Below are 22485 nucleotides of genomic sequence, written 5' to 3' on the forward strand. Positions count from 1 at the left end.
TCCCACAAATTCTTTGATTTTTCAGCATTTTTGTGTATTTGAACCTTTTCCAACAATGACTGCATAATTTTGAGATCAATCTTTTCACAACGTGGACAAGTGAAGAACTCATATGCAACTATTACAGAAGGTTCAAGCACTCACTGATTCTTCAGAAGGAAATGCGATGCATTAAGAGCTGGGGGGCGAAAACTTTTTTGAATTTGAAGATCAGGGTAAATGCAACTTATTTTGTCTTCTGGGAAACATGGAAGTATCTTCTATAGCTTCTGAAGGGCAGTACAAAATGAAAAAAAAAGATATTTAGGCAAAATAAGAAAAATGTACACATCTTTATTCTGTTCAAATGTTTAAACCCCTCTTAATGCATCGTTTTTCCTTCTGAAGCATCAGTGAGCATTCGAATAGTTGCATGCTTCTGCAACAATTGCATATGAGTCTCTCAGTTGTCCTCAGTGTGAAAAGATGGATCTCAATCATACAGTCATTGTTGGAAAGGGTTTAAATACACAAAAATGCTGAAAAACCAAAGACTTTGTAGGACCTGAATGATTTTTTGGAAGAACAGCAGGAAGTTTAACTCTTTAGGAAAAATAAAGAACGCATGAACAACTATCACTGAACAAAAAAACAAACACAGCTGTGGATCATTCAGTAACAACACAGTATTAAGAACTTTTAAATGGGGCCATTTTTATAAATTTAACTATTATTTTCTCCTGTGGACTATATGTAAACATCTTTTATATAAAAATATTGTATTCAGGTTAGTACTAAACAAAAAATAACATGCATTTTCTATCATCACTCTTAGTTTGGTAAAATAATTCACATTTTGCAGGTTCTCAACACGCTTAGAAATATTTTTTATGTTCCACTAATGAAAGTAACCCATCAGGTTTAGAATGACATGAGGGTGAGTAAAGTATGACAGATTATTCATTTTTGAGTGAAATATCTGTTTAGGTAATCGTTGAAAGCAACAACACCCATTTTGTGTTTTCTTGGTCTCTAGTCCAGGCCTAGACTCCAAAGACATTCAGTCATGGGGAACTGATCCAAATGTAAAATCCCAACTCATTTATCATGTACGTGTATGTGTTAGCTTCTGAGATGTGCCTTCAGAGTATCAGTAACAAGATGAGCCACAATATAGTCTAAATCCCTCCAGTAACTCCTCCCTGCTTTCTCCATTTATCACTCACACTTTTTATTGTCTCTTCATGACGAGTCTGTGCTAGTAAGCCCTAGTCAGCTCTTTAAAATGTTTTTGTAAAAATGTGTGAGCAATCAGGGTAGGTGTTTAATATGCATTAGTCATCAGTAATGACCATTAATCACAAAAGTGGTTTAGAAATAACACGAATCAAGACTAAAATCAAGATAATGTGATTATGAATAACACAAATCGAGATAAATGTTTTTAACACTAGTGATTCCCAACTGTTTCCCGCCCCCTTTTCCAGAATAGGACTGTGCCTTTACAGCTCATACCTTGGATACTTTGCTAAAAACATCTATTTGATTTTGATTATCATGTCTATTGCATTGAAATCATGCGTTTTAAACTATATTAGTTTAAAGGTTTTCTGAACACGCATATCCGAAGCATGCACACTGAAAGAAAGCAGCAGTCACACAGCATGTGAATACTAAATTAAGTTCTCTTTCATGTCTTATTGCGCTTAAACTATACATAAAAGGTTATAAAAACACTTGGTTATGTTTGTGAAGATAAGCAGCTGGGAAAGAAATTGCATGTTTATATTAGATCTGTGTGGCAGCAGCCAATATACAGTCATAAATACAAATACAAACAGTTAGCATGCTTTGCTCAAACTTTTGCCATGATGCTAGAACTGGTACACTGTTGTCGCTTGAGAAAACAAAATAATTTGTGATTAATTTAATGCATTCTTTAAAAAAATCGTACAAAAAATAAGATCTTACTGACCTCAGACATTTGAATGGGTAATGTGTGCATTTTTTCGGTGTGATCTGAGATGAGATGTGAGCATAGTTTGACAGTGAGCTGCAGGCGTGTATGAGGTGTGTATGGGAGAGCATCTCTCCTCGGTGCTTTTCTTACTGTCATCACCTCTGCTGAAGCCCCAGGCTAACTACATGTCAAGGGGCTCATCTAAAGCAAGTAATAACAGAGAATTAAGTCATTTAACTCCTCCCAAGCAGAAAATGGGATAGAGGAGATAAAGGAAGGGAGGAGAAAATTAGCTCAATTTTAACTCGGTGTTCTGTAGATAAAGTCTTTCCAGTCACAGAAAAAGCAATGAGTAAACAAATTAGTCCTGACATGTTCAAGTTCTTGTGTGTTTTCGGAGAAATGTGGAAAGAGGGCTGAATGTAGCAGTATGGTAATCCATTGAAAAGCTGTGGGTTTTTTTGGGTCGGAGCCCAATCCGGCACTCACGAGGCCTTCTGGCACAATGTCTCAGTTTCATTGCTCCTCTACTCCCTTCTCTCCAACAAATCTTACACTAGATTCACTGGCTTCTGAGGTGTTTTTAACTGTGCAGTGATTAACTGTGGTATCCTGTAATATAAATCCACAGTGGATCTTCAGCTGATTGACCCCAGAGCTGTAGATGACAGGAAAATGCCTTATAAGGGAAAACGTAGTATGCCGACATGCTTATACATTCTTACATCCTGCCTCAACAGAAAACAATTTAGACCCCTAGTCTGTTTTCTTATTTGCCATTACAAATCCTACACTGAAATTGAGTTCTCACTATATTTTTGAATTATTAATGAATTATTTTAATAAATAATACTCATATTTACAGTTGTTCTAAATAGTTTTTTGTTTGTTAGGGGTTCAAGCTTGTAGCGCTGAAACCCTATTGTAATTGTCAGAATGGTCACGGAAAACTTATCCTGCAGACCAAACAGTAAGTCGTAGAGACTTAAAACTTGGGGGGATGGTAGTACTCACACCGCTGAACAACAAGCGATCAAATACAAGAAATCATAAATCCTAAAGAGTCAGTCGCAGACTCAAGTGTCTTGTGTCATTGGAAACTTTGGCTCAAAATGGATGCCTCAGATTCAACATTTTTGGGTATTTCGCATTTTTTGAAAAACTTTAGCAAAACTAGCCCCAGGTTTTACGCTCAATTGGAACCAAACCAGTGCAGAAAGATTCTCTGGAGAGTGAAAATCAATAATAATAAAAAAAAATTAACTTTCAACTCGCAAAGGGATGCCAAAACATTTGAAAAGGGGAAAGTTCCACTTTTAGTAAAATGCCTGAACAAAATGAGATATCTCCACCAAATGCAGAACAATTATGTAATAGCTCAATTTGAGTTCGCAGGAAAAAAATCGTGGAGCTTGGCCACTTGTCACAATAAGAGGTAAAAAACATAAAAATGGCTATAACTGTGCAACCGTTCGTCCTATCAGCATGAAAATCGTATGCCCGGTCTTGGTCCAAAGTGCCACAAGTGTCTATAAGGGTATTTGCATATCTCAAAAAGCATGGCCACCATTGGTTGACAAATTTTAGCACTTGTTAACAGAGGTTGATCGGATTGAAAATCTGTGGGCCTGTTCAACTCATGGCCCCAAAGGTCTGAGAGAAATTTGAAATAAATCGGCCACTGGGGGGCAATATCACATTTTTAAGACCACAAACAATTGTACGTCACACGCACATGCGACAGGTGATCCTAAACAAGCGTGCAAAGACTTAAGAGGATCGGACCACAGATGGAGCTGTAACAGTCATAACTGTTAAAAGACATAATATTTTAAATAATATGGATTTGCTAAAAATGCTTTTTTAAATCATTGATTTAGGTGGTTACAAGCTTGCCAAATAATGTCTTTTTTTATATGTGCTTAAATGCGTAAAGTGCTTGAACCCCGGTAATTGCTGCTTGCAGGTACATTTTGTTTTTGCTGCTCAATTTTTGAAAAAAGTTGCCATTACATAAATATTAACAGCACAAGACATTGAAATTACACAGTAAATACAACACAGTTCAGTAAGTATAGAAACAAAACTTAAACATTACAAAATATGAGACTGGTGTCTAAACTTGTTTTTATAAACTTGACTTTTTCCAGTACAAAACCTGATTAGCCCTGCATCTTGTACAAATGTTGTCCATAAAAAAAAGATTATTTGGTCCTACTTTATATTAAATGGCCTTAACTACTATGTACTTACATCAAAAAGTAAGTATTATGTACTTATTGTGTTCATACTGTATTGTAAAACACTTTTGCTTCTATTGAGGTGGGATACGGGTAAGGTTAGGGACAGGTTTGGTGGTATGGGTAGGTTTAAGGGTGGGTTAAGGTGTAAGGGATGAAATTACAGAAATGAACTACAGATGTTAGTACATGCAGGTATTTTTATTTATTAATTCAATTATTTATTAATTTAAATGTAAGGCCACCTAATATAAAGTGGGACCAGAGGTGGGTAGTAACGAATTACATTTACTTCGTTACATTTACTTGAGTACATTTTTGGGGTAACTAGTACTTTTAGAGTATATTTAAAGATAGGTACTTTTACTTTTACTCAAGTACATTTATAGTGAAAAAAAATTACTTTTACTTCGCTACATTTGATGGCGTTCCTCTGTTACTGTCCTCAGAAACATGTTGTTGGAATTTTCATTTAATGCTGTTACTATGGAAACCGTAATATTTCAGCGCTCCTAAAGCGCCCTCTTGTGACAGAGAATCAATTTTCCATTTCCAATACATTTTTTTTTTAGCTGTTTATGGTCAAATGATTGCAATCATCGACCCATGTTTTTATGCAGCAACGGTAATATTTATGTTTTAAATAAATATAATAAATTATATACTCAATTCATCCCTTTTAATGTTATAAAGGATGAAATGCCATAGTGTAACATATTTTGTTTTTTGTGTGAAACTGTATCTGAATTTTAAATCATAATATTCTACTTTACATTGTCCAATCCCATTACTGTTTATTTTAAAATTTATATTTTAAAATTCTGCAGATACACTTAATGAAATAAATATAATGAAATAAAATTATTTTCTTGATATTTGTTTATATTTGTGTATTAAAAGCAATTTTGATTAGACTCCTATCTGATTTTCTATATTTAAAAAAAGGTCTTTTTTTCATTTGGGCCAGTTAAATTAATTTTCGGGCTACCAAAATCTGAAGAGTACCTGCCCGAAGGGCTACCAGAAATATTGCGATATATATAAACCCCTTACTTCAGCCTATGTTTTCAAGGAGAGGTGTGTGGAAGCTTTCCAAACAGTTTGAAATTCAGGGTTTTCACTTCATATAAATCAGATCAGAAGTAGTAACTAGCTACTTGAGTACTTTTTCCATCGGATACTTTTTTACTCTTACTCAAGTAACTATTAAGATTGTTACTTTTACTCATACTTGAGTAAATATTTCCATAAGTACTTGTACTTTTACTTGAATACAGATTTCGGGTACTCTACCCACCTCTGAGTGGGACCGATTATTTATTGTCTAAATAGACACCACAAAAAAAAGTCAAATTGTTTTGGATAATATTATCAGAACAATATTTAGTTCTTAATCTAAATGCAGTAAAACAACAGATGCATTGAGAAACACACTTATCTAACATTGCTTTGTTAAAAATGTGTTCATATAAAGCAGCTTCAATAATATGGTCAGTATTTTTCAATCTCTTGATGTTTGTGTAATTACAGGAAGCTCAAGTATTTATTACAGCCTCAGAGCAAGATGAGGTGACGGAGGATGTGATTATGGCTGCCATTGCAAAGATTCGACCACCGATGGAGAGACTGAGGAAGTCCTCAAAGGCGATGGATAAGGAGGAGACTGTGGTAAGTTACCACAAAAATCCACAAACTTGGCTGTGCACAAGGGCTTTCTTCATTAAAGCTGAAGAAGTCTGTTTCTCACTATAGTTTATTGATACACATAGGGGAAGTGGTCTAATTGACTCTCACTGATGTTTTAGATCATTTTGTGTCTTTTGTTGCATTTCTGTGTCACACCCACAGGGAACGAACTACAAGAAAACAAATGCTGCAATGGAGATGAGACGGATTAACAGAGACTCCTTCTGGGCACGAGCAGAGGTACAGCTGAACTGTATTTACAGCTGGATTTTCACTGTGTTCCCCAAAAGGCTGCAGAACAATTCAGAATAATGATATAAAAATAGGCCAGACATGTAAGAGATAATGTACAATTGGCCAGCCATTATTCTAAAAATATTAGAATAACATGTAATATTTGCTATTGACCAGTACTAATTTGTAGTAATAATTTATAATCAGTTCATTTTAACAAGCTCCAATCTGACTCCAATTGTTAATAGTACTATTCAGATGTCATAAAGTGTAATCTGATGTGTGGGTTAGCGTGAGGAAGAAGAGAGAAAGGAGGAAGAACGTCGGAGGGCTGTAGAGGAGCGACGGCGCTGGGAAAGAGAGCGGGTTCTAAAGGAAAAAAAAGAGGCTGAAGAGAGAGACAGAAAGATGAACGAAAAGCTACAGATGATTGAAGAACAAAAGTTTGTAACATCCTCCTGATAAAAATCCATTTCTGTCTGAATGAGTTTATCTTTGCTCAAACTTTCTCTTGGTTTTTTTTTTCACAGGAGGATTCAGGCTCAGCGTGAGGAAGAGGCTAGAAAAGAGGAGAAAGTTAAATGGGTGATTATATTAATGAATGTATTTAGTTTCTTTTACTGAGAAGCTGTAAGCTTTTAACATGTTGATGAACCTGCATATAGTTGAATGATTATAACCTGTAGCAATGTTGCGTCCTAAACAGGAGCAGGAACAGAAAGAGCACGAGGAGGACATGAGGGCCCGACTTAGACGCAGCGAGTCCATTGAGAAAGCGGCAGTGAGTTTTCCCTCCTATTTTGTGAAAAGTTCAGATTTATTCAGTACAATCTAGTAAATCTAGTCTAGGCCCTGCACATAACTACATTTACTACACTAGAGTGTATATGTGACTCTGGACCACAAAACTAATTGTAAGTAGCATGGGTATATTTGTAGCAACAGCCAAAAATACATTGTATGGGTCAAAATGTTTCTTTTATGTCAAAAGCATTAGGATATTAAGTAAAGATCGTGTTCCATGAAGATATTTTGTACATTTCCTACTGTAAATATATCAAAAGTTAATTTTTTATTAGTGATATGCATTGATAAGAACTTCATTTGGACAACTTTAAAGGTGATTTTCTCAATATTTTGCACCCTCAGATTCCAGATTTTCAAATATTCCAAATATTGTCCTATCCTAACAAACCATACATCAATGGAAAGCTTATTTATTCAGTTTCAGATGACATATACATCTCAATAAAAAAAAAAAAAAAAAAAAAGACCATTATGACTGGTTTTGTGGTCCAGGGTCACATATGTCAACTTTGTTACAGTCAGTGAGATCATGAGTTTTTAATACTGATTTGTTGGCTTTGGTTGTGTTTTGTTTTTTATTCTTGCTGTAATATACTTTAATGTAAACCAATTCAACTCGTTAACATTTTTTCTTCGTGATATTAATAATTTTGTTTTTTTTGGCCTGTAGGAGGCAGCAGTACTTGTATCCCAGCGCACCATCAATCCCAGAGAGTTTTTCAGGCAGTTATCGGCATCCTCGCAAAATTCCTTAAGCCCTGGTTCACCACGCTCAGGTAAACATGACCTTCAGAACCTCTTTAAAGTGCACCTATTACCTATTATGCAAAATCCACTTTTACATAGTGTTTGGACATAATTTTGTTGGTAGTGTGTGAACACAACCACCCTACAATGATAAAAATCCACCCACTCCATATTTTTAATCCCCATTAAACCAAACTCATAAGGCATGCTGTTTTGATTCTTTCAGCAATGTGACATCACATTGTTTAGGCCCCGCCCATGGCTGCTGACTGACAGTCCTGTACTGCCATAGTTTCTGCCCTCAGCGAGTTGTCTTTGGCTATATGCTGTCCTCCATTTTCTCTGCACTGTAATGTCAACAATGTCTTGTAACGATCCCGGTGTTTTGTGTTTAGATGTAAGACTGAACATGAACAGTTTTCATTTGACATCAAGAAACCACTGAGGTTTCATGATGTCAAATGTCTGAACCATTGAGGATGCAGTGTCCTCAGACAACAGTGCCTCTGTGTTTAAGGTTAAGGTTAAAAAAGAAATGATTGATTCAGTCAGTGTGGAAGAACTTGACTGGTCTGCAAAAGGAAAAGATCCTAATCCCAGCTCAACACCTCTGGTGTGACTTTAAATGCAGACCTTGAGCCAAAAGCTCATCACCAAACACCAATGACTTGTACATATGGCTACGTCATTTTATACACTTCCAAAACTGTTGCAACAATCTTTAAATACATGAATTATGTTTCAATTCTTGTTGCCACAATTTTAGAAGTGCCCTTTTCTGTTCTAAAGAAGGGGGTGTCCCAATACTTTTCCCAATATAGTGTATGTACAAGTCATTGGTGATGAGTTTTTGGTTCAAGGTCTGGATTTAAAGCATACCTGAGGTGTTCAGCTGGGATTAGGACTTTGTTTTCTGCAGACCAGTCAGTTTATTCCACACTGATGAATCAAAATTGTATTTTTGAAACTTGTCTTATACACAGAGGCATTGTCATTTTAGAATAGAAAAGGGTCCTGTCCAAACTGCTGATATAAAATTTGAAGCACACAATCCCCTAGAATATTATTATATGCTTAAACATTAAGATTTGTACTTATGGAAATTACTAAAGTAGTCAAACCTGGTCTTCAGAAGGGGTGTCCCAATACTTTTGGCAATATAGTGTAGGTGCCCTTTAAAACGTTATCAGCTTGCGGTGTTTGTTGTATTCACTTGAGGTTTGTTTGACTTACGACTTATGTTTATGTTCTGGTCCTCAGGCAAATCTCCATTCCGGCGCTACCAACGCAGTTTGACAGACACAGCCTTCATCTTCGAAAGGGCCAACTCCGCTTCTGGTCCCCCATCCCCTCTCAGTTCCTCTGCAAGGTCTCCGTTCTCACGCAGCCAATCCACATCCTCCAAATGTCCAATGTCCCCGCTTAGTCCACCATACCGGACGATGCCCTCCCCACAGCGCACTCAAACATCTCCTCCCACATCACCTCCCCCACGCTCTGTTCCACCTGTATCACCTCTACCCAACCTGCCTGTCTCCAGACCAGCTCCACCCCAGTTATCACCACCTAACCGGCCACCTCCTCAAGCCCCAGTCCGTGATTCAGCTTCCCCTGCATCTCCAAAGCTGCTGGACAGTCATGATAAATCTGAGTCTTACAACTATGACAGCAGTGAAGAACTTGCTGTCGCAACAGAACGTCCTCCAGCTTCACTTTCTGAAACCCCACTGCACACTATGGGTAAGTTAACTTGCGTTAAGTAAAAGGTCGAAGTGGTCTTATAGATTCACTCATACTGACAATTTTCTTCTCTCCAGAGCTTGTAACCAGCTCTCGGATCCTGTGTGAACAAAAGGCTGTGCTTGTCGAAGAAGACGAAGAAGAGTTAGAGGAATCAGAGGAACCTTCAGCCATGTCCGCTCCACCTTCAGATACAATGATCACCACAAGCTATAAACAAGAAGTGAAAACAGTAGAAGAACAGTTAAAGCCTGAGGATGTGAAGACTGTCATCAGCCCCCTGGTGGAGGTTGAGGAGCAAGAGGAACCAGAGTCTGAGAATGAGCCAGAAGAGCAGCCAGAGGAAGAATCAGAATCAGAGGAATTCCAGCCGAAAGAAGAGCCCAGAAATGTGGAACTGATCTCAGATGATGAAATTGAGGAGGATCTACCAGAGAACCAAGGTGATGGGAACATTTACATTTACATTTATTCATTTAGCAGACGCTTTTATCCAAAGCGACTTACAATTGGGGAATACAACAAGGGGGCAGATCAACATAGGAAGTGCTCAAAATTTATTAGGTGTTGTTAGGTGAGTACAGTCTAGAAAGGGAAGATCAATAAAGAAAGGGGAACAATTTTTTTTTTTATTGAGTTAAATAGTGTCGAAAGAGATGTGTTTTCAGCAGTCACTTGAAAGCTGTCAAGGAGTCTGCATTCCGGATAGGGGTGGGAAGATCGTTCCACCAGGCAGGAACAGTGAACGAAAATGTTCTGGAGAGTGATTTCGTGCCTGTCTGTGGTGGAACAGAAACGTAATGGGAAGAAATGCGGAATATTGTATGATTGGGATGCCACTGACATGTTTCTCATGCTCTGTGTCCAGAGTCGAGCGTGAACACATCAGAGTATGATGTGATGATTGAAGAAGATGAATCTGAAAGTGGCAGACCACTGAATGGTACAGGTAAGAAGCTAATTAGAGCGATTTTCCAGTCATTAAAGTGTATATGATAGGGATGCACCGAATGTTCGCCAACCGAAATTATTCGGTCTAAAATAGCAAAAAAAAGCTCTTTCGGTGTTCGGCCAAATAAGCAAAAAGGTTGCATAAATTATACCGCTTAGTTGGCTTCCATGAGAAAAAAAAGGGGTGGTTGTTGCTGGTTACTGTTAGGGTGACCACCCGTCCCGCGTAGCGCGTGCGCGTACAGCGTTTGAAGCCCAATTCATGCGTCCCGCAAATTGAGACAGTGTCACGCATAATCAATGCTTGCTCACAAAAAAGTTGGTCACGCTATATCCTCGAGCCCCAGGCAGCCAAACGAACATTACTTGACAGTTCAGCACGCTACTGTTGCCACACCCACCCCTCACTTGAACTGCTGACTAGGTTTTTGTCAACTTTTTCGTTGTTGTCATGACAGCGCTCTCACGTGCATACCAGACACACTGGGAAGGAACTTTTAGATGCGCGCTTTCCAATTCGAAAAATGGAGAAAGAGACTGAGTCTGAGGCACCGCCATCATCAATTAAAAAGAGGTGTGGGTACAAGAAAGACTGGGGAAATGAATATTAATTGAATGAATTCCTGCTCCTGCCTTTACTAACATGCAAGTTCACATTCTTCCTCCCCCTTCTCGTTCCGTGAACCTCTGGAGTTGTGAGTTAAGACTTTTTTTTCAACTGTTCCTGTGGTGTTGAGCAACTACAATTCCTGTTAAGCCCATAATTATATATTGTAATTTATTTAAAGTGAATAAATTTGAATGAAAAATAAATAAAATTAAATAGCTAAAGTATTTTTTTCTGTGATTCGCAGTTTTTTTTTAGTTTTTTTTTTTAATTTAAGTACTTATTTACAAAACACAATTTCACTAAAGAAAAAAAAAACATGTAAAATAAAGTAAGCAAAGGCACTTCAGTCCATAAGGCAAGTCAAAGTTGTTCACATACATATATTGTCCTCAATCTTCATATATTCTTAAAATAAAGTTACATGGAAGCTTAGCAAGTTACAATGGCAAATATTTTGAGACATCGTCACATAGAGAGTAAATGTTGTCACTGAAGTCTTTCAGAAGTTTCAAAGAAGCAAAGTATTCCCTCAGTTCAATTTTAAACACCATTAGGGATGGATTTTTGTTTTGCCATAAATAGCTAAAGTAAATCGTAAGTTGAAGTGCATCTGTCAATTCATTGAATGTTCAAAATATTATGAATCTTTATTTAGAAAAAAAAATCACATTGGTTGGCCTATTCATGAGCATACATCAGCATTTACACATGTTTAGGGGAATAGGGCATTATTAATATACCATTTAAGGTGGTATGTGCTAGAAATGGGTAAACCACTATCAGTGAGTCTGCCCGTAGGGGGGGGGGGGGCACCGCCGCGCCAGGCAGTGTCCCACATTGTCCCTCAGAAACATACCCCTTGTCCCCCCTTGGGCTTATTAGCAGGTGGTCACCCTAGTTACTGTATGATGACTGAAATCGCGAAATAGCCTTAAACATTAGTCCATAAACTACAGAACGTTATGTTGTTTAATACATACACAGATTTGATGTATTCTGACAGCTCTGCATGAGCTTGTTTGCCAGGGTTTAAAGTCCAAAGCGCAAGGAAAATCTGCGCTGAAACAGCGTAATTATAAATCTGCTGCTGTCAGCAAAAAGTAGTACTGAGGTCTTCTTGTGGGTTTCCGCCAAAATAAAAGTCAACATTCATAAATGTTAACATTGTAATTTTACTGATGTTCTGTAAAATAAAATAAAAAAGTAACACAAAAATAATGATAACAATCATTACAACAGCTCTATTAATACATGTATTATAACATTCTCCTTTGATCAGCAAGGCTACATTTATTTGTACATTAAAAACTAGGGGTGGGCATAGATTAATTTTTTTAATCTAGATTAAATCTTGGAATTAATCTAGATTAAAATGGCTAATTTGAATTCTGCTGAAGGCAGGGGTTACATGTTACACCGTACTTTTATTTTGACAGGTTGCCGTGAAGTTTCTGTGTATACAGTATGATATGATGCGAGTTTTCTCAAATGAAACGGTAAAACACTCACAGCCGTTTTGGAGATTGAGTTTATCTGTTCATGTGAGATGCAAATGCCAAAAATTACCGGGAGCGTCACGTGTGTTTCAGTATGCGTGTAGTAAAAGCGCGTCTCCACCATGCATACATACAGCTAGGCAAACGGAACATACCGGATTTATATCAAAACGGTCTTTTTGCATTTCAGTTTTCACATACACTAGTCCATATCGCGATTTGAATTAAGTGACAGACCAACATTTGATTTATGAATCCAAAAAACGACGAATTTACGTGGCATTTTGCTATAGTAGATTCGGTTTTTATGAATGGAGGACGACGCGATCCCGTCTGTGTTTTGGCGGAGGAGACGTAAACACGCGACCATATTCTATAGTCTTTGCTTGGTATACATCCGCGTTAAACTATCAAGGTGAAAGTCATCATAGCTTGCGTAGTTTAGACCCAGCTCCCAACCCAACTTTGAGAATAGATTAACGGCGATATTTTTTTTTATCGCCCGATAAGAGTCTCACGTTAACGCAGCACGTTAACGCCGATAACGGCCCACCACTATTAAAAACACATGCCTGATTCCAGAAGGGGATCTTAAAAATGGCCAAAGAATATTATTTTACTAACTTAGTCATTTTAAGTTAAATTGTGATTTGTTGGTAGGCTATAATGTCTACTAGAATGTTAAAAATGTTCAGTGTTAAGTAAATATTTTTACATTTTTGACAGAGAGGCTATGTCATTTATGCAATGGTGAAAAAAATTGTCAAAATACATGGGGGAAAAAACAGAAAAAACCATGCTTCGGCCAAGAATTTTCATTTCGGTGCATCCCTAATATATGACTTTCTTCTTTCAGACGAATACAATTGGAGTATCATTAATTAATAATGGCATTGACTGGCTGTTATAAGTCCAATAAAGTGCATCCATCCATCATTAAAAGTATCCCACATGGCTCCAGTGGGATAATAAAGGCCTTCTGAAGTGAACTGATCCGTTGATATTTAGACGAAATAAGAAAAATGTTTAAAAGTTTACAACCCTGCCTCTTAAAGCATTGGTTTTCCTTCTGGAGCATCAGTAAGCGTTTAAACCCTTAGTAATAGTTGCATATGAGTCCCTTGGTTGTCCTCAGAGTGAGAAGATGTATCTCAAAATCATTCCGTTTTTATAAATTCAGCTATTATTTTCTCTTGTGAACTATATGTAAAAATATTTTATGTAAAATATCTTATTCAGGTCAGTACTAAATAAAAAAGTAACATTTTTGGGAGGTAAAATAATTAACATTTTGCAGATTCTTTTGACCTCAACTGTATATGAATATTGAACACCTTGTTTTGTTTTTAAGGAGAGGATGTCGATGTATCTGAGCACAGCACACCTGAGCGGTACTGTTACACAGTTAATCGTGAGGAGGAAGATGATGATGAAATCCAGACGGATGTGGTGACCGAGAATGGCGAAGTACATAGACATCATGACTCTTCATTAATATTAATGTGATAAAAGATAGAAAGTGCTAAAATATGTCATTCCTTTTTATTGTAGTCATCACCAGAAAGACTTCTCCGTGTGAGAGCGTTATATGACTACCAAGCAGGTTAGTTTCACTTGCTTCAACAGCAGTTCTGTGTAACTTATTTTTTATTCAAACAAAACCTTTAAAACTTCTCTGTTGTTCACAGAGGACGACACTGAGCTCTCTTTTGAACCTGGTGACATTATCAGTGATGTGGAAACCATCGACAAAGCATGGTGGAGGGGCTCCAGCCAAGACGGACGCCAGGGTCTCTTTCCCGCCAACTATGTAGAGACCATCTAAAGACTTCTTTTTTCCTCTTCCCCCTTTTCGTTTTACCAATTCTCAGGGACTAAGAACCACAAAACCTGGTCTATGAGGATGTACCATGTACTCTGAGACTAAGAGTCACAAGAAAAGGGTTGGAAGTGAAGCGTTCACAGGCACAACTTGGCCAGCGATTCCTTGCGTTCCAAAACAAGCAGCCAAAGTTGACAATTGAGACTTTAGTAATCACCAACTGCAAGACTGAGGAGGGTTCTCACGTGATGTGAGCCGAGAATACCGATTAAGTACAATTTCTGTTACAATTGTACATGAACTATCCTCCTTTTATTATTTACACATTACATCATTTATTATTTTACATACCGTTACAGTTATCATGATACCAAAGGTGGTGGAGGTGTCTACTGGAGAACAGATTTCAGTTTATGTCGAGGCCTTTTTACACATAAATCCAACTTACAATCACATGTCAGTCGGTCCTGAGTATAGTAGCTATTATATGGTCATAGTACCAGTGAAATGTGTTGAAAATGTAGGTGAAATAGTTGTAACATGCCATGTTTTTATAAAGCAGAGATGTGTTTACAGCATTCTGATTGGCAGATACCTGCATACAGTAGATGTGCCGATGGTACAAAAGTTGTCATTGCCGAGACCAAATAATTTGATCATAGCAGTCCCCTGAGAAATTATGAGGTCTAGCTTTTCCAACCTTTGAAAAAGGTACTTCTCTTACACATGTTTTAGTACCCTTGTTATTATGGAAGCCAGTGCAAATGAAATGGTTAAAAAATTGTGTTATATTACCCTTAAAAGGATAGTTGAAATTCTGTCATTAATTTCTCAAACCCATAAGATCTTAATTCATCTTCAGAACACAAATGAAGATATGAGTTAAGAGTTTTCTGACACTCCATAGACAGCAATGTAACTGAAATGTTCCCAGGCACAGAAACATAGTAAGGACATCAGTAAAATAGTCCATGTAACTAGGGGTGTGCGATATTGACAAAAAATAATATCTCAACACTTTCTGGAAACAATATTTGGCAGAGATGCAACTATTTAAAAATCTGGAATCTGAGGGTGCAAAAATACTGAGAAAAGTGCCTTTAAAGTTGTCCAAATAAAGTTCTTAGCAATGCATGTTACTAATCAAAAATTAAGTTTTGATATATTTACAGTAGGAAATTTACTAAATCTCTTCATGGAACATGATCTTTACTTAATATCCTAATCATTTTTGGCATTTCGACCCGTACAATGTATTTTTGGCTATTTTTACAAATATACCCGTGCTACTTTGAATGTGAAATTAAAACCGCCAGTAGGTGGCAACAATCGCTGTTAATAAGTGAGTCATTGCGACTGAACCGAGTCATTTAAACAGTTTAATTCAGGAACGAAACACCGTCATGTTGCTCAGAGACGCAGAACAGTACTGTGGCTGTGTTTGGAATGAATTTAGTTGGAGAAATTGATCAAAAACAGGAAATATGCTGTCTAAAACGTAAGTCTTTTAATATTAGCTTCTTGTTTATTAAACTGTTGTATAAAATAATCAATATCGCATTTGTATTCATGCTGATTTTTGAAGGAAAAAAACAGCACTTTTCCTGTGATATTGACTATATGAAATGATGCATTTTTTGCCCCCCATATCTTGAATTGTGATCATTCTAAATGCATTTTAATAGACTGAATCAATGCACTCTAAATGCCTACTTACTAGACTTCATCACGTAATGTAAAGTTATGCGTGCTCTCTGTAACGTTAGGTGAGTTTTTTTTTTTTGCAATATACTCGATAATCTCAAATCGTACATAATTAAAACAACAATTATGATAATATTGCAGACGATATGTGTCACACACCCTTACATGTGACATTAGTGGTTATTTTTGTAATATTTGTGTACAAAAAAGTATTCTCGTAGCTTCATAACATTAATTTTAAGGATGTCCTTACTACGTTTCTGGGCCTAGGAACGTTTCAGTTACACTGCTGAGCTGTCTATGGAGGGCTATTGGATTACATTTAAAAATATCTTAATTTGTGTTCCGAAGATGAATAAAGGTCTTACGGGTTTGGAACGACATGAGGGTAAGTAATTAATGACAAAAAATATATATATATTTTTTTGGGTGAACTATATCTTTAAGACTGAACTTGGAGCAGCCATTATGTTTTTAAATGCTATGAACCTGCCGTCAAAAATAAATTCTTCATCTTTCTACCATTTGAAAGTTTGAGGTCGGTAAGATTTTTAATGTCGTTGAAAGAATGCTCACCAAGACTGCATTTATCTGATCAAAAAACAGTAAAATACATGTCCTTCAGAAATCATTCAAATATGCCGATATGGTAGCCTACTCAAGAAACATTTCTTATCAATGGTGAAAACAGTTGTGCTGCTTATTTTTTCGAAAATGGATTCATGTTTTTGTTTTTGGTAGATTCTTTGCTAAACACCAAGTTCAAAAGAAATCTTTTGTAACATCTTTACAGTTTTCGATTGGTATGTATCCTTCCTGAATAATAGTATTAATTTTCTTCAAAAAATAAAAATCTGACTGACCCTAAACTTTCGAATGGTACAATAAAACTTGTGTAAATGCTATCGAATACACATTATTTTTCTATGTAATTTATTTATCTCTGACCATGAACGTAGCTATTTTTCCTTCTCAAGAGGGTCTGTCTAATTCATTTAACTTGTGTAACCAGATTTCAGCAATAGGTCAATTTTCAACTAACAAAGTTATTGTTTTCGTGGGGAAGATCAAACTATAGAAGAATCACCAACACATGCTTACTCTATGCTCTCTGTTAGAAATGTCTTTTGTAATAAATAATGAGGTTGTTGTTTTTTCACATTCTGCAATGATGCTTTTATGTTTTAGATGTTGCACAGCTAGTACACTGCCTTCGTACTATTGAGTATCATGATCATCAAAAAAACATATTCACCACATGTATTAATGCATGAGATCAAATTAAAGGGATTCACTTTTTTTGAGTTTACTATCTTGAACATTTAGTCAAACCATTTGGTAAAATCAAGAGATTGCACACACACACACACACGCACAAACAAATGCTGTTTACTTTTAATTTATTGTACATGAATCTATTAGTTATTTGTCCAAAGACATGCAGACCACCTGCTGAAATGACACTTACCTCCACGTTAACATTCAATGTTATCTACCAGGATAGTTAGAGCTTTACTCGTCTGATAAAATGTCAATATAATTTTATTTATAACAAAAATGAATATGGTAAAATACAACTTTAATAAAAGCACAGAAAGAAAATTACAAAACTTTACAATAACAAATAGTGTTTGAATGAATTTACAGTTTTTAAATACAAGTCAGTGGCCCTTCGAGTGAAAACTGTTAATTTTGTAACTTCAAAAATGTCTCCTAATTCTGCATTGAAGAAGACTGGTTAGTCTGATATTTCTAGATTTTCAACTTTTTGATATTTGTAATACACTATACACGTAATTATAGAAATTATAGTCTCTATCGGAACATTTTTTAATTGCATTATGAAAAAAAATACAGGTTTGGACACCTAATATATTGTGCAGACATGTTTTCTGAATTACAGTCATGTTAACCTGTATGTTTAATATTTTTATGGCAAGATGGACTGTAACTTCACTCCTGAGGTTTAACTGAAATCACAATAATAGCTATCTAGGCTTTCATCATTGTAAATATTGCTAATATAATTGTGTTCAAGCAAATCCGCACTTTATCTGAGCCATGTGACACTCAAACACTTGAATTCACCTGTTAGAAATTGACCTGCAAGCCAACAAGGAAAAGTAAAATCTGGAAATAATGCATGTACCGCTGATGTAAATGAAATCTAGGATACACAATTAACTTTGAGCTGTTGTAGCTTTGCATAGTAGTGCCTCTGCAACCCTTCTCGAAACTGAAAACAAAGCACACACAATGTTAAACTTCTAGCCATGTTTCATTGCTTGTGCTGAAAGTTATTGTGCATTCTGAATTCTAAACTGTTTGATTTTTCTGACTGCTAGGGGTTCACATTTGCTGAGTGAGATAAGGTATGTACAGTAATCCTGAGGTCATTACAGTCACAGGTAGTAAACAGAGTCACATTACATCCCATCACCATTAACCTGAATACAGAGTCTTGTGACGTCTGGACCTTTGCATATATTCTGAAACCATACAAAGAGAATTTCATGAACTGTAACAAACAATACAAGTGTATGTCATAAAGATGCACTTTTCTTCAGGTGTCACAAAAAGAAACATGTACTACTTTGAAAACTATCTCTCGAATCATGTACTGCTAGATGAGATGACTCTATTCACATCACTAGCATAATAAAAGCTGTTTGATTTTACATAGAGCACGTCTCCTTGTAGGGGTGGCCGTGTTATTTGACACTTTCGATAAAAAGAGCCATAGTTGAGTGCAGCCACAAATTTCTGCAAATGAAAATTGTTGCTTCTGTGTGATACTGGATCTAAACCACAAGTTGTCAATTTATGTCCAAAACAACCATACAGCACAACATCAACAAAAGTGATGGAGTGAGCCTTGACAGAAAGCCAGTTATTGGTAATCACATGATTAACAATTTATAAAAGATATAGCATAATTGAAACTACTGAGACTTTCTTCTCGCAGGCTTGTGTGCTTCATCAGTGTTAAGTTAGCTTTTACCCATGTTAGGTTTATTAATACTCTGTTTCCAAAAGCACTGGTCCTGAAATTACACTAGGTGTTCAAATGTTTGGGATCAGTAAGATTTTTTTTAAAAACATATTGCATTAAATAGACCAGAAATTACAGTAAAGACAGTATTATTTTTGTTTCCACAAAAATAATAAGCAGCACAGCTGTTTGAAACACTGATAACTGATTCTTAAGCACTTAGGGCCCTGTCAATTCCATTTTGTTTTTTTCCAAATGCAGTTTTTTTTTTAATTTAAATTGATCTGGATTCCTTTTTTTTTCAGTTTAAATTTTTCTACACTGTTTTCATTGTTAAATTAAAAAATGTGAATCAACAAAATCATGAAAATGTTACAACAATTTAACAGAAATTTATTAAAAGTAAAAAAAAAATTACTATGAAATAAATTTAATTATTATTATTATTTTTTTTTTTTTACCAAATTCATTTTTTTTCCATTTTAATTGATCTGGATTCCTTTTTTTTCCCCAGTTTTACTTTTTCTACATTGTTTTAATGGTTAAAATTAAAAATGTGAATCAATTAAATCATGAAAATGTTACAACAATTTAACAGAAATGTATTAAAAGTTTAACAAAAATTACTATGAAATTAATTAAAATTTTTTTTTTTTTTTTTTACCGAATTCAGTTTTCCATTTATTTTTATGCATTCCATTTTAACGGTTTCATAAAATTTTAGTTACTAAAATAATCTCTAATCAATTGATTTCACATAAAAAATAATTCTTTCTTTATTTTTTCAGAAATACCACATTGTGTGTTTACATTTTTCTGGTAAATAAATTCTAGTAAATATTTTTTTTCTTCTGGTAAATATTCCTTAAAGTCCCTATGAAATCAAATTTGATGTTTTTTTGGCTTTTAGTATGAATATGTTAGCCTTAATGTGATCTGTAAGCTAGCGTGCTCTAAAACAACGACAAAATAAGCATTTAGAAGATATAAGCATTCAAAACTTAGTCTCTAACTTCAGCAAATATGAATCAATGATTTTGATGGCATCAACCTGCACTTCAGCTTCTCATCAAAGCTTCTGTCCAATCAATTCCGCGTCCCGCCCCCTAAACTTTATCAGCAGTGTTGCCAAGTCTGTGGTTTTCCTGTGGAATTGGGCTACTTTTTCCATAATAATGTGATATTTAGCCTCTGGAATGTGAATTTTACTAGGGGAACCCCATCAAAAAATGTATTTTACCACCGGAACACAATTTAAAACTTTTACTGGGGGACCCCTCCGAAATGTAACTGGGATAGTTTTGAGTAGCAATTGGTTGAGTTTGTTGTGAAAACCTGGCAACCCTGGAAATCAATCACTTGTTAACAGAATTTGTATTTTCTGTACGGTGAATGGCACATAGTGCACTATAAAGGGGATATTGAAATTGCAGAGGCCAAAAACACAGCAAGCGTTACTCGCTTCAGTATGTAGTAACCGAAACCGCATGTCTTCACACAGAGATGAACAAAATATGCAGGATTTTGTATTTAAATAGTATTTTTGTGGCTTAATATTCACAGACACTAGTCTATATCACGTTTTGAATTAAGTGTACTGACCTACTTTTGATTTATTTATCCAAAATTTGGCAAAATTCGTGACATTTCGCATTATACAGCAAATTCCATTTTTATGACTGGATTCTGCGATTCAGTCCACGATATTATATTAGAATGATTATGTAAATAGCTGAAAATTCAGCTTTGCCATCACAGGAATAAATTACATTTGAAATATTGTAATATACACAATATCACTGCATGTATGATCAAAAGTAAATGCAGCCTTTGTGAACATAATAGACTTAAAAGGCTCAAAAACATTTAAAAATCTCACTGATCCCAAACGTTTAAATGGTAGTGTGTTTGCCAGCCTTAATGATGAATGATGAATACTCTGCAGACTTAATCTTAACAGCACTTTCTAAAGCATCTATCTAAAACAGCGCACACAGACACAATGACTGGCCAAAAAGCTTTTACAACACCAGGACTGCTTCAATCCAGTATAAAACCACTGTACCAGGAATCTGTCTCACATAAAACATCTACACTCTCCAAAGATCCAAAATAACAAACTTGTCGTGAAGAGACGATGTGTAATGCTATATATATTAGTAGTGTATTATATAACCATTAGTACTGAATTCCCATTGTAGAGGCTCCTTCGACAGGCAGAAGATCGTTGATCTTTGAAGAAGTTGATTTTCATGTGAATAACCCATATTGAGCACACATGACCTCAGGTATTCCAGTTTTTTCCAGGGAGTTGTGATGGTTCTGACGGTAATCAGCTACACCTGACTCTGCAGCCAGTTCCTGGGGTCTAGCTTCGCTCTCAGGTTCCTCAAGCTTCGGCGTGCGCCGGATGGTCTAGAGAAGCCCAGGTCTGAATCTTGACTGTTGCTTCCCTCACTGGAACTGCTGCTGGAGGTGGAACTAGAGCAGGACAGAGCAGTCTGAGTGGGGCGAGGAGACACAGAGCTGGCGATGGGCGGCTGGCAGTTGCACCGGAAGCCATTGTAGCCCCGACCGCGCAAAGTGGAGAGCTTGGCGTCCAGGGAGAGGGTACGAGGGCGGAAGCGACTCGAGGGGGAAGAGGTGTCGGGGGACCATGCCTGGCGGAAACAGGGGCTGACGCTGACGGGACTGTCGCCGTCTGAGGTCAGACTGGCGTTGGAGGAGAGAAGGCCAGGTGTGCGGAGGCAGCGTGGGCTGCGGGGCTGGCGGCTGTGCAGACGAGGACTGGGCGAGTGGGGCGGCAGGTGCTTATGGTTGTGAGGGGATCTCGGGGGATCTTCATCAAACAAGGACATCCAGTGAGGCGGAGATCCCATCTGGGCCCTCAGCTCAAACTCTTCAATACGGCGAGCCAGGATGTCAGTCACCGTTCCAATGTCATCAGACGTGTCAATAACTGTGGCGGAAGAGAAACAGTAGCCGTAATGAAAACCTTGTTTCCAAAAAAGATAAAAAAACAGAATTTACCTGACAGCTGATTTTCAGTTGCAAGCTTCATTTTTAGTCTTTCGATAAGCCATCCTTAACATCCAACATGAGCTGATGCAATTGAAACAATAGCTAAATTATTGTTAATTAAAACATCACCTATCTTTGTAATTGCTATGAAAAAAATTATATAAATGTGTTATACAAAAAAAAAAAAAAAATTTGTTCAAACAAATTAGTAAATATAAAACAATATAAAAAGCTTTATTTTTAGTGATAAATCTTATGAAAGCAGTTTAATATAATTAAAGCAAATTAGTAAAATTAAAACCATGAAATTACACTATTTAAAAAAACGGTTAAAATAGTACAATTGAAACAATAGCTAAATTATTGTTAAAGCATCACCTCTCTTTGTAATTAATATGAAAAAATGATATTAACAATATGTAAAAAATGTGTTATACAAAAAGTTGAGGGGGAAAAAAAAATCACAGAAATGTTAAAAAACAAATGAGTAAATATA

At 36.3% G+C, this 22485-nt stretch overlaps 2 protein-coding genes across 5 annotated transcripts in view; one reads left to right on the plus strand and one right to left on the minus strand.

Moving 5' to 3' along the window:
• Positions 1–17285, plus strand: part of LOC141335868 (uncharacterized) — a 54443-nt gene extending 37158 nt beyond the window's left edge. Inside the window, exons 5-16 of the mRNA XM_073841420.1 lie at positions 5710–5847; positions 6028–6105; positions 6391–6542; positions 6630–6684; positions 6806–6880; positions 7577–7682; positions 8914–9393; positions 9471–9836; positions 10262–10342; positions 13802–13917; positions 14002–14053; positions 14139–17285. Of these exons, the coding sequence (XP_073697521.1) occupies positions 5710–5847; positions 6028–6105; positions 6391–6542; positions 6630–6684; positions 6806–6880; positions 7577–7682; positions 8914–9393; positions 9471–9836; positions 10262–10342; positions 13802–13917; positions 14002–14053; positions 14139–14275 (1836 nt within the window). The 3' untranslated portion in view covers positions 14276–17285. The remainder of the gene's footprint in view (positions 1–5709; positions 5848–6027; positions 6106–6390; positions 6543–6629; positions 6685–6805; positions 6881–7576; positions 7683–8913; positions 9394–9470; positions 9837–10261; positions 10343–13801; positions 13918–14001; positions 14054–14138) is intronic.
• Positions 17286–17500: 215 nt separating this feature from the next.
• Positions 17501–22485, minus strand: part of rtkna (rhotekin a) — a 111453-nt gene continuing 106468 nt past the window's right edge. For 3 of the 4 annotated variants that reach the window (XM_073841421.1, XM_073841422.1, XM_073841423.1), the window contains exon 12: positions 17501–21927. In XM_073841421.1, the coding sequence (XP_073697522.1) occupies positions 21305–21927 (623 nt within the window). In that variant the 3' untranslated portion in view covers positions 17501–21304. The remainder of the gene's footprint in view (positions 21928–22485) is intronic. The other variant, XM_073841424.1, reaches the window with a different exon arrangement.

This window comes from Garra rufa, chromosome 5 (genome assembly GCF_049309525.1).
Source record: "Garra rufa chromosome 5, GarRuf1.0, whole genome shotgun sequence".
In the NCBI taxonomy this organism is placed as follows: domain Eukaryota; kingdom Metazoa; phylum Chordata; class Actinopteri; order Cypriniformes; family Cyprinidae; genus Garra; species Garra rufa.